Below are 12,981 nucleotides of genomic sequence, written 5' to 3'. Positions count from 1 at the left end.
CTCATCCATCCACCCATCTCTCCTTTCTCATCCGTCCATCCACCCATCTCTCCTTTCTTATCCGTCCATCCACCCATCTCTCCTTTCTTATCCATCCATCTCTCTCATCCATCCACCCATCTCTCCTTTCTCATCCGTCCATCCACCCATCTCTCCTTTCTTATCCGTCCATCCACCCATCTCTCCTTTCTTATCCGTCCATCTCTCTCATCCATCCGTCCATCTCTCCTTTCTCATCCGTCCATCCACCCATCTCTCCTTTCTCATCCGTCCATCTCTCTCATCCATCCATCCACCCACCCATCTCTCCTTTCTCATCCGTCCACCCACCCATCTCTCCTTTCTCATCCGTCCATCTCTCTCATCCATCCACCCATCCACCCATCTCTCCTTTCTTATCCGTCCATCTCTCTCTCATCCATCCACCCATCTCTCCTTTCTCATCCGTCCATCCCTCTCTCATCCATCCACCCATCTCTCCTTTCTCATCCGTCCATCCACCCATCTCTCCTTTCTCATCCGTCCATCTCTCTCTCATCCATCCACCCATCTCTCCTTTCTCATCCGTCCATCCACCCATCTCTCCTTTCTCATCCGTCCATCTCTCTCATCCATCCACCCATCCACCCATCTCTCCTTTCTTATCCGTCCATCCACCCATCTCTCCTTTCTTATCCGTCCATCTCTCTCATCCATCCACCCATCCACCCATCTCTCCTTTCTTATCCGTCCATCTCTCTCTCATCCATCCACCCATCTCTCCTTTCTCATCCGTCCATCTCTCTCATCCATCCACCCATCTCTCCTTTCTCATCCGTCCATCCACCCATCTCTCCTTTCTTATCCGTCCATCTCTCTCATCCATCCATCCACCCACCCATCTCTCCTTTCTCATCCGTCCACCCACCCATCTCTCCTTTCTTATCCGTCCATCTCTCTCATCCATCCATCCACCCACCCATCTCTCCTTTCTTATCCGTCCACCCACCCATCTCTCCTTTCTTATCCGTCCATCTCTCTCTCATCCATCCACCCATCTCTCCTTTCTTATCCGTCCATCTCTCTCTCATCCATCCACCCATCTCTCCTTTCTCATCCGTCCATCCACCCATCTCTCCTTTCTCATCCGTCCATCTCTCTCATCCATCCACCCATCTCTCCTTTCTTATCCGTCCATCCACCCATCTCTCCTTTCTCATCCGTCCATCTCTCTCATCCATCCACCCATCTCTCCTTTCTTATCCGTCCATCCACCCATCTCTCCTTTCTCATCCGTCCATCTCTCTCATCCATCCCTCCTTTCTTATCCGTCCATCTCTCTCTCATCCATCCACCCATCTCTCCTTTCTCATCCGTCCATCCACCCATCTCTCCTTTCTCATCCGTCCATCCACCCATCTCTCCTTTCTTATCCATCCATCTCTCTCATCCATCCACCCATCTCTCCTTTCTCATCCGTCCATCCACCCATCTCTCCTTTCTTATCCGTCCATCCACCCATCTCTCCTTTCTTATCCGTCCATCTCTCTCATCCATCCACCCACCCATCTCTCCTTTCTCATCCGTCCACCCACCCATCTCTCCTTTCTCATCCGTCCATCTCTCTCATCCATCCACCCATCTCTCCTTTCTTATCCGTCCACCCACCCATCTCTCCTTTCTTATCCGTCCATCTCTCTCTCATCCATCCACCCATCTCTCCTTTCTTATCCGTCCATCCACCCATCTCTCCTTTCTTATCCATCCATCTCTCTCATCCATCCACCCATCTCTCCTTTCTCATCCGTCCATCCACCCATCTCTCCTTTCTTATCCGTCCATCTCTCTCATCCATCCATCCACCCACCCATCTCTCCTTTCTCATCCGTCCACCCACCCATCTCTCCTTTCTCATCCGTCCATCTCTCTCATCCATCCACCCATCTCTCCTTTCTTATCCGTCCACCCACCCATCTCTCCTTTCTCATCCGTCCATCTCTCTCATCCATCCACCCATCTCTCCTTTCTCATCCGTCCATCCACCCATCTCTCCTTTCTCATCCGTCCATCCACCCATCTCTCCTTTCTCATCCGTCCATCTCTCTCATCCATCCACCCATCTCTCCTTTCTTATCCGTCCATCCACCCATCTCTCCTTTCTCATCCGTCCATCTCTCTCATCCATCCACCCATCCACCCATCTCTCCTTTCTTATCCGTCCATCCACCCATCTCTCCTTTCTTATCCGTCCATCTCTCTCTCATCCATCCACCCATCTCTCCTTTCTCATCCGTCCATCCACCCATCTCTCCTTTCTCATCCGTCCATCTCTCTCATCCATCCACCCATCTCTCCTTTCTTATCCGTCCATCCACCCATCTCTCCTTTCTCATCCGTCCATCTCTCTCATCCATCCACCCATCCACCCATCTCTCCTTTCTTATCCGTCCATCCACCCATCTCTCCTTTCTTATCCATCCATCCACCCATCTCTCCTTTCTTATCCATCCATCTCTCTCATCCATCCACCCATCTCTCCTTTCTCATCCGTCCATCCACCCATCTCTCCTTTCTTATCCGTCCATCCACCCATCTCTCCTTTCTTATCCATCCATCTCTCTCATCCATCCACCCATCTCTCCTTTCTCATCCGTCCATCCACCCATCTCTCCTTTCTTATCCGTCCATCTCTCCTTTCTCATCCGTCCACCCACCCATCTCTCCTTTCTCATCCGTCCATCTCTCTCATCCATCCACCCATCCACCCATCTCTCCTTTCTTATCCGTCCACCCACCCATCTCTCCTTTCTTATCCGTCCATCTCTCTCTCATCCATCCACCCATCTCTCCTTTCTTATCCGTCCATCCACCCATCTCTCCTTTCTCATCCGTCCATCCACCCATCTCTCCTTTCTCATCCGTCCATCTCTCTCATCCATCCACCCATCTCTCCTTTCTTATCCGTCCATCCACCCATCTCTCCTTTCTCATCCGTCCATCTCTCTCATCCATCCACCCATCCACCCATCTCTCCTTTCTTATCCGTCCATCCACCCATCTCTCCTTTCTTATCCGTCCATCCACCCATCTCTCCTTTCTTATCCGTCCATCTCTCTCTCATCCATCCACCCATCTCTCCTTTCTCATCCGTCCATCCACCCATCTCTCCTTTCTTATCCGTCCATCCACCCATCTCTCCTTTCTTATCCATCCATCTCTCTCATCCATCCACCCATCTCTCCTTTCTCATCCGTCCATCCACCCATCTCTCCTTTCTTATCCGTCCATCCACCCATCTCTCCTTTCTTATCCGTCCATCTCTCTCATCCATCCGTCCATCTCTCCTTTCTCATCCGTCCATCCACCCATCTCTCCTTTCTCATCCGTCCATCCACCCATCTCTCCTTTCTTATCCGTCCATCTCTCTCATCCATCCATCCACCCACCCATCTCTCCTTTCTCATCCGTCCACCCACCCATCTCTCCTTTCTCATCCGTCCATCTCTCTCATCCATCCACCCATCCACCCATCTCTCCTTTCTTATCCGTCCATCTCTCTCTCATCCATCCACCCATCTCTCCTTTCTCATCCGTCCATCCCTCTCTCATCCATCCACCCATCTCTCCTTTCTCATCCGTCCATCCACCCATCTCTCCTTTCTCATCCGTCCATCTCTCTCTCATCCATCCACCCATCTCTCCTTTCTCATCCGTCCATCCACCCATCTCTCCTTTCTCATCCGTCCATCTCTCTCATCCATCCATCCACCCACCCATCTCTCCTTTCTCATCCGTCCACCCACCCATCTCTCCTTTCTCATCCGTCCATCTCTCTCATCCATCCACCCATCTCTCCTTTCTTATCCGTCCATCTCTCTCTCATCCATCCACCCATCTCTCCTTTCTCATCCGTCCATCCCTCTCTCATCCATCCACCCATCTCTCCTTTCTCATCCGTCCATCCACCCATCTCTCCTTTCTCATCCGTCCATCTCTCTCTCATCCGTCCACCCATCTCTCCTTTCTCATCCGTCCATCCACCCATCTCTCCTTTCTCATCCGTCCATCTCTCTCATCCATCCACCCATCTCTCCTTTCTCATCCGTCCATCCACCCATCTCTCCTTTCTTATCCGTCCATCTCTCTCATCCATCCATCCACCCACCCATCTCTCCTTTCTCATCCGTCCACCCACCCATCTCTCCTTTCTTATCCGTCCATCTCTCTCATCCATCCATCCACCCACCCATCTCTCCTTTCTTATCCGTCCACCCACCCATCTCTCCTTTCTTATCCGTCCATCTCTCTCTCATCCATCCACCCATCTCTCCTTTCTTATCCGTCCATCTCTCTCTCATCCATCCACCCATCTCTCCTTTCTCATCCGTCCATCCACCCATCTCTCCTTTCTCATCCGTCCATCTCTCTCATCCATCCACCCATCTCTCCTTTCTTATCCGTCCATCCACCCATCTCTCCTTTCTCATCCGTCCATCTCTCTCATCCATCCACCCATCTCTCCTTTCTCATCCGTCCATCCACCCATCTCTCCTTTCTCATCCGTCCATCTCTCTCATCCATCCACCCATCTCTCCTTTCTCATCCGTCCATCCACCCATCTCTCCTTTCTCATCCGTCCATCTCTCTCATCCATCCACCCATCCACCCATCTCTCCTTTCTTATCCGTCCATCCACCCATCTCTCCTTTCTTATCCGTCCATCCACCCATCTCTCCTTTCTTATCCGTCCATCTCTCTCTCATCCATCCACCCATCTCTCCTTTCTCATCCGTCCATCCACCCATCTCTCCTTTCTTATCCGTCCATCCACCCATCTCTCCTTTCTTATCCGTCCATCTCTCTCATCCATCCACCCATCTCTCCTTTCTCATCCGTCCATCCACCCATCTCTCCTTTCTCATCCGTCCATCCACCCATCTCTCCTTTCTTATCCATCCATCTCTCTCATCCATCCACCCATCTCTCCTTTCTCATCCGTCCATCCACCCATCTCTCCTTTCTTATCCGTCCATCTCTCTCATCCATCCATCCACCCACCCATCTCTCCTTTCTCATCCGTCCATCTCTCTCATCCATCCACCCATCTCTCCTTTCTTATCCGTCCACCCACCCATCTCTCCTTTCTTATCCGTCCATCTCTCTCTCATCCATCCACCCATCTCTCCTTTCTTATCCGTCCATCTCTCTCTCATCCATCCACCCATCTCTCCTTTCTCATCCGTCCATCCACCCATCTCTCCTTTCTCATCCGTCCATCTCTCTCATCCATCCACCCATCTCTCCTTTCTTATCTGTCCATCCACCCATCTCTCCTTTCTCATCCGTCCATCTCTCTCATCCATCCACCCATCTCTCCTTTCTCATCCGTCCATCCACCCATCTCTCCTTTCTCATCCGTCCATCTCTCTCATCCATCCACCCATCTCTCCTTTCTCATCCGTCCATCCACCCATCTCTCCTTTCTCATCCGTCCATCTCTCTCATCCATCCACCCATCTCTCCTTTCTCATCCGTCCATCCACCCATCTCTCCTTTCTCATCCGTCCATCTCTCTCATCCATCCACCCATCTCTCCTTTCTTATCCGTCCATCTCTCTCATCCATCCATCCCTCCTTTCTTATCCGTCCGTCTTTCTTTCTTATCCAGCCACCCATCTCTCCTTTCTTATCCGTCCATCTCTCTCTCTCTCATCCACCCATCCATCCACCCATCTCTCCTTTCTTATCCGTCCATCTTTCTTTCTTATCCAGCCACCCATCTCTCTCTCTCATCCATCCATCCACCCATCTCTCTCTCTCATCCATCCATCCACCCATCTCTTTCTTTCTTATCCATCCATCCCTCTCTTTCTTATCTCTCTCTCTCATCCATCCACCCATCTCTCTCTCTCCTTTCTTATCCATCCACCCATCTCTCCTTCCTTCTTATCCGTCCTTTTTTATCAATCCATCTTTCTTTCTTATCCAGCCACCCATCTCTCTCTCTCTCATCGATCCCTTTTTCATCCATCCATCTTTTTTAACCTCTTTTTTATCCATCCATCTTTTTTCATCTCTTTCTCTCTCGTCCATCCATCTTTTTCTCATCCATCCATTCATCCATCATTCTTTCTTTCATTCTCATCCATCTTTCTTTCTTGCATGCTAAATTTAACTTCCATGAGTCGCCTGGCACATGCATAAGTGTTTTCAGGATCAGAGCTGGCTGAAAATTTTCCCCGACACTGGTTTTTGATGTAAAATTGGGTTTTCAATTAAATTAATTTTTTTCCCACAGAGTGTGCTTCCTGGGGGAAAGGTTCAACTTTTTGTTGGAAAATAAATAAATGAAACTGTTTAGGCCAAAACCTCATCCCTGCTGACTTCTGCCCTAATGATTAGGAACAGAGGAATTCACAGTCTGGATCAAAAAGTCTACGCTGGCAATGCTAACGTGTCTTATGTCGTCGCAGCCACCTCCATGAGGGGCACAGCTCCCAGCGCTGGTGCATTGTCTGTACAGGCACTTGCTGCACTCAGGGGGCTGTTTTTTCACACACCCCTGAGCGAGAAAGTTGCAGCACTGTAAAGTGCCAGTGTAGACACACCCTGAGAGTCCATCTAGCCCCGTGTCTTTTTTCCAGCAGTAGCCAGCCCCAGCTGGAAGATACAAGAAACCCTGCAATGAAGGGATGGCCCCAGGGATTGTTTCCTTCTGATCTTCATGAGTTACAAGTTGACTCATGCTTTGAAGCATGGGAGTTATTGGAAATTACAGGTACCTGGCACCTCTCAGGATTTGGCCCTCAGTGTAGGACGCTGTGCTTAGCTGGGAATCAGAATTCTTGGGTTCTAGTCCCATCTCTGCCAGTAACTCACTGTGTGATCTTGGGACAAGTCACTTCGACCCATTGTACTGGGAGGATATGGTTCTAGTACCACTGTAACCGGTATCTGGATTATGCAGATTCAGCCTGCTCCCAGGATGCACAACACGCAAATTCGTGACGCGTTCCATATTTTTATGCTCAAATAAATGGGTTGGTCTCTAAGGTGCCACAAGTCCTCCTGTTCTTTTTGAGGATACAGACTAACACGGCTGCTACTCTGAAACAAGAACAATGGCCTCCTAAATCAGCTTGCAGGCTCAGCTTGGGGAGCTGCTGCGCAAATATCGTGCAGCTTGGCGAATACTGTGCTGTGCGGTTAAACCCTTCTCACACAAAGTTCGTGTACAACTGAATCAAATAATGAAAATACCAGGCCAACGCCTCCAAAGTGGCTATCACTCCTCTCTAATACCCTGCCACCTAGGTGTTATATTGCAGCAAAGAACCTCCTTGACAAAAGCCAGGAGATGCCACAACTGCCACTTTTCAAAACCATATGGGAAGCGCCTCATCACCAACACATCAGCAGAAGACCAGTCTGGACTACCGATCATCTCTACAGCAAATGCTTTCACAGTGTAGTGAGCAGAATGGGAACGGGCTGCCCCATCTGTAAGAAACTCCTTCCTTGTCATGATGAGGACTGATGAGAGACTGCTTGACTTCGAGCTGCCACGCTACCTCTGGTGCAAGCTCAACCATTTCAGAGGTGGGGTGGGGAGGTATGCAGCAAGTGACCATACCTGGGGTCTGAGGGACAGCCCTCCGCGTGGCTGCGGTGTGGCTGAAGACGCCACACACCTTCTGAACGTCTGTTCATCGCCTGCTATCAGGAGGACTTCCTAGACTCCACACATCTTTATGGTACTACTTGCATATTCACCAGCAATACCTGGGAGGATGCAGTAATTAGTATTTGCTAGAGCTTTGAGACCCTTGGATAAAAGTCACTTGTGTTAATCTTGTTGCAAAGAAATAAAAAAGCCGCTATGAAGGCGTTAGATGGGAAGCCAGGCAAAGTTCATACCTTTCCTCCCTCTCCTCCTGTGATCTGGCAGCTCAGAGGGACCTTAAAATAAGGAGAATCAGCTCGCTGGGAATCCTCCCTGCACCAGAGCCACCCCAGCTGGTATGGAGCTTGCATAAGGGTTCTGTATCCACCCTGCTCCCCATCTCCAGTGGAGGAGGCCTGGCTGGAACATACTGCAAGGGCCATGGGAGGCAGAGCAAAAACGAGAGTAGCCCCTGAGGCTGTTCTAATTTACAGCAGAGAGTCTGGCAAGCCCCCAGAACATGGGGCGCATAAAGGGGCTTCAAGTCACCTGAACCCCAGGGGCATGGGCAGAGTAACCTCAGATCAGACCCAACGCATCTCTCCCTAAGTGGATTGCTGTCCCTTCCCTGTGCAGCCTTCGAAGGAAAACCTCACACTGAAAGTATTTACAATAGTTTTACTTCCAAGCAGCACCGCTAGCGTAGCCGTATCAGTTGTCATGGTAACACAAACCCCAATCCTGTCGCCATACACTTGATAGCCAGTGCCAGAGTAAACACAAAGGAGATGAAGCCACAGGGATGAGACTATGGGAAGCAAAGCTAGCCACCAAACCTATGGATATGTTAGGTGGGGGAGGAGGCTGAGCTTTGCAGGCCCTTCTGGTCTCTCTGCTCCTTCCCCTTCTCTTCGTTGCTAGCCAGAAGCAAGCTCATGGATTCCTGCAAGCCTTCCAGGATGCTCAACTGTGCCAGAGCGATCTGGGTTTGGATCTGGATGTTGTTGTGCATACACTCCAGTAGGCCGTAGCATTCCTGTGGCTGATGATCAGGGGCTGGAGAAAAAAGGGGCAGAGTGCTGGTTTGTTTTCCCCTTCCTCAAATGCTAAGTGATTCTTAATTCTATTGAAATGTTGCCTGTTTACAGAGACCTGCATCCCAAAACCTCGCTGGGCTTTGCCACAGCCCAGTGCACAGGGTATTATCCCCACTTTACAAACGGGGAAACTGAGGCACCAAACAGGGAAATGATTCGCCCACAGTCACACAGACCTGGGAATAGATCCTAGGAGTCCTGGGCTCCTAGTGCCTTGTTCTAACCACTAACCCATGCTCCTGCCCAGAACCAGGATAGACTCCAGAAGTCCTGACTCCTAGCCCCCTACTCCTTACCGCTAAAGAACACTCCCTTCCCAAAGCTGGAGTGGTTCCAATACTTACTGAATTTTTTCTGTCCTTTCCATATCCTTGCAGCCTGGGCACAGGGCAGACCTGGGCTGGGCCTCCGTTGGGAAGATGGAAGCTCAAGAAAGCTGGGGGAGGGTTTGGCAGGACATAGCTTCTTAAAAGAAGAGGAAGGGCCTTCAAAGTTATCCTCTCCTGTCAAAAAAAGGCTTTGCATTACAAGGATATTTTTCACTATTGAATAATAATCCCTAGCTCTTGTATAGCATTTTTCTTCAGGAGGACTCCAAGCACTTTACAAAGGAGATAAGTATCATTATCCCTATTTCACAGATGTGGAAACTGAGGCACAGAACGGCAAAGCCCAAGGTCACTCAGCAGGTTGGGGGCAGAGTCAGGAGTCGAACCCAGCTCCCCTGAGTCCCAGTCCATCCACTAGGCTCACAGACTTACTATGTAGCATATTATGGATCTATTCCTTGTCACTTACACTAGTGCAAACCACCACCATTCTGATCCGGTAGCATTATACAGCTGCTTTGCACTGGTGAAAATGATGACAAAAGATGCAGGGTGATGAAAAATCAGGTTTTAGTTGTTAATGCTGCTTTGTAGACACTAACCAATTAATCCCTACCCCAACTCCATGGAGGGGAGGAATCCTGTTAATTTTACAGAAGGGGAAATTGAAGCATAGAGGATGACTTGCTGTGTGCCTCGGGCAAATCATGTCGGTAGCAGAGCCTGGATCGGAACCCAGGAGTTCTGACCGTGCAGTTCATGACCGTGTAGCCACAAACATCATACTGCCTCTCACGTAATGTCTAGGACATACCATGGATAAAATACAGTTTTATATATATACACACCTTTTGTTGTTGTTGTTTTCTGTTTAAATGGCAAACCGGGATGCCTAATAGAAATCACCCATTCTCAGAGTGCTCTACCTGACGTGTTACCAAAATGATATAGCCAATATATTATGATAGGTTTCAGAGTAGCAGCCATGTTAGTCTGTATTCGCAAAAAGAAAAGGAGTACTTGTGGCACCTTAGAGGACTAACAAATTTATTTGAGCATAAGCTTTTGTGAGCTACAGCATCCGATGAAGTGAGCTGTAGCTCACGAAAGCTTATGCTCAAATAAATTTGTCAGTCTCTAAGGTGCCACAAGTACTCATTTTCTTTTTGCCAATATATTATGTATTTTTAAGCGAATCCATGCCTATGCTAAAGTTAACCATTTTTCCCAGCAACCTCTATACTGAAATATATTAAAAACTGGAAGCTTTTGTTCTTGGTGCACACAGAGAAAGTAGTATTTTGCTGAGGTTTGTGAAAATAATAACTACCTGATATAACTGTTGCTAGAAACCAGGTACAAATTTCCAACAACCTCGGACAGCAAGTTCAGATTACATTGGAATGGAAATATTAGGGTAAGAATGACACAAACTAATTTTGGGGACCACGGTAAAAGCCAAAGGTATATATACGCCTCAGGAGTGAATTATACTTCCAGAACAATCCATGCTGCTGGTTGTATCCCCAGCGTGATGAAATGGTAAAGTATTTAACTCTCATCTTTCTGTATTTGTGCAGATTGATCTTTGACTAACACTCATGGGTTAACAAATTGGGTTGACTGTGATTATTTGATGTCCTATTGTTGAAAGAGCCTAATCTTTACTTAACAATCATTACAGTAAAAGTAGGTATAAAGATTGGGGATTTCAGATTGGGGAAATACGTACGTGGGCTTTGAGTGGATCGTCTCGCTGTGTCTGCAAAAGAAACAACTGTTGTTACTGTGAGTTTCTATACTGATGGGGGTAACAAGACTCTGAAGGAAGAGTTCTTCTGCTGCTCTGATATCTTTTCTTTGCAATGAGCCCTTCAAAACTGAGTGCCTCATTCTTATTGACACTAAACTGCTTTACACTACTCTGCCTGTGCAAAGGGATGCTACTGTGAGTATAACTAATTTATGATTTAGGGTCCCTTTATACTGCCAGAGGGGTCCAATGGCACTTTAGGGTAAACAAGAATAATAATCCCTAGCTCTAATCTTGAGCTTTTAATCAGTAGATCTCAAAGCACTTACAAAGGAGGGTAATATTATCCCCATTGTACAGATACAGAAACTGAGGTACAGGGAGAGAAGTGACTGGCCTAAGGTCACCCAGCAGGCCTGGCAGAGCTGGGAACAGAACCCAGCTCATCTCAGACCTAGACCAGTGCTCCAGTCACTAGGCAACACTCTCCTATCTGCTTTTCATGAAAGTTAAGGATCTGTTCCAATAAGGTACTGAGCACCCTCCACTCCCTTCCGAGCTCAGCACCCTTCAGAATCAGACCCTCACAGTACTGTCTGTACAAGCAAAGATTTGCTACACCTATCCCCTTCTCTTCTGCTGTTGTGCTATGTGTCTGTCATCATCCACCCCAGAGCTAGCAGCATTTACGTGGTGGTGTGTCTACATATAATAGTATGTGACACCTAACTTCTTCAAAGCAGTGTCCTCAAACCAGCCAGCAACACTTATGTATAACCCTAATGCCATGCAGATTACATATACTCATAGCAGGAATTATATTGTATGGAGTTGTAGTACAATCAGTACCTCATATTAATTATTTATTATTTGTATTGCAATAGAACCCAGGAGGCTCACTCATGGACCAGGACTCCATGGAGCCTGAAGCTGTACAAATACAGAACAAAAAGATGGACCCTGCCCCAGAGAGCTTATGTTTTGGCATGGGGAGCATTTATGTCAATTTCACTGCAAAAGTTCCAATTTGACCTTTAAAGGTTGGCTTGTGTCTGAAGTAGAAATGCATTGAACATACTTTTCCAGTGTTGTTTTTCTTCCTGAGCATCTGTTTCTGGCTCCATCTGAGGAGGAGCAGAGCTTGTGCCTATGGAAAGGAAAGCACTAGGTTATCTAGGGAATATTTTAAAGGAAGGAGGTTGGAAAGACATAGGCTAGAATGCAACTTTCTTCTCGGACGTGTGTGCTAGCCAGAGACATATATTCTTTCTTTTTAAACTGTGGTGGTTAAAATGAAAGAAAAATTAGAACGTACAAAGAGATTTTATATCATAACGAAGCTGTGAGCACTTGGAACTTTACAGAAGCAGCTTTTGGGGTGATTTACACCATATAAATACTCAAGGTGGCTAGAGCTCAACCCCCCTGCTCCAAATGCACAGGCCCTTTGCTGCTGATGCTGAAGGAGAATCTTCATTAGATTGTAGCAATATAGGGCCTCTGGCACTTTCTCTTTCCAGCCACAGCGGCCTATGGCAACATTTGCGTTGGCTGGTTCACAGTAATGTTAACATGAAAGATAAGTGAGCTGTAGCTCACGAAAGCTCATGCTCTAATAAATTGGTTAGTCTCTAAGGTGCCACAAGTCCCTCCTTTTCTTTTTGCGAATACAGACTCACACGGCTGTTACTCTGAAACCTGACATTTACCAGTGAAGAACTTGTTCTTACGGTCAATGGCTGGTTTTGCACTAGAAGTCTCCGGCTGCACGGGGGTGGGGTGGTCAGTGAGTGGGCACCCAACGCGGCACTGGCCCGCAAAGATAATATGCATCTCGGCGCCACGTTGTGCATGGTAGGACATCTCTAGCACTGATGCTGAGTCATATGGCCCAACATGGCTCATTAACAAACTACAACTCCCATGTTTCAGAGTAACAGTCGTGTTAGTCTGTATTCGCAAAAAAGAAAAGGAGGACTTGTGGCACCTTAGAGACTAACCAATTTATTTGAGCATGCTTTTCAAATAAGACCCCCCCCCCCCCGCGTAAGGCCTGCAGCTCCCATCATGCTTCGGGAGCAGGACGACAGAGTGTGGCCCAGGAAGGACTACAATTCCTAGCATGTCCAGGAGCAAGACTACAATTCCCATGATGCCCCG

The 12,981-nt window shown here is 48.1% G+C and overlaps 1 protein-coding gene across 1 annotated transcript; it reads right to left on the bottom strand.

Moving 5' to 3' along the window:
• Window positions 1-8,305: 8,305 nt before the first annotated feature.
• Window positions 8,306-12,703, bottom strand: TSACC (TSSK6 activating cochaperone). Its single transcript, XM_078850433.1, has 5 exons — window positions 12,531-12,703; window positions 11,900-11,968; window positions 10,801-10,830; window positions 9,084-9,242; window positions 8,306-8,698 (listed from the first exon to the last, which is right to left on the bottom strand). The coding sequence occupies exons 1-5, from the start codon at window positions 12,682-12,684 to the stop codon at window positions 8,490-8,492; spliced, it is 621 nt and encodes a 206-aa protein (XP_078706559.1). The 5' UTR covers window positions 12,685-12,703; the 3' UTR covers window positions 8,306-8,489.
• Between the last annotated feature and the right edge of the window lie 278 nt (window positions 12,704-12,981).

Source organism: Lepidochelys kempii, chromosome 24 (assembly GCF_965140285.1).
Source record: "Lepidochelys kempii isolate rLepKem1 chromosome 24, rLepKem1.hap1, whole genome shotgun sequence".
NCBI lineage: Eukaryota > Metazoa > Chordata > Testudines > Cheloniidae > Lepidochelys > Lepidochelys kempii.
This window is presented reverse-complemented; position numbering and strand designations above follow the sequence as displayed.

Coding starts and splice junctions, on each gene's coding strand:
- TSACC (XM_078850433.1), bottom strand. CDS start 12,684: ATGTCCTACCATGCACAACGTGGCGCCGAGATGCATATTATCTTTGCG. Junction 11,969..12,530: donor TAAGAACAAGTTCTTCACTG/GTAAATGTCAGG, acceptor TCCTTTCCATAG/GCACAAGCTCTGCTCCTCCT. Junction 9,243..10,800: donor ACGATCCACTCAAAGCCCAC/GTACGTATTTCC, acceptor TTTTTTTGACAG/GAGAGGATAACTTTGAAGGC.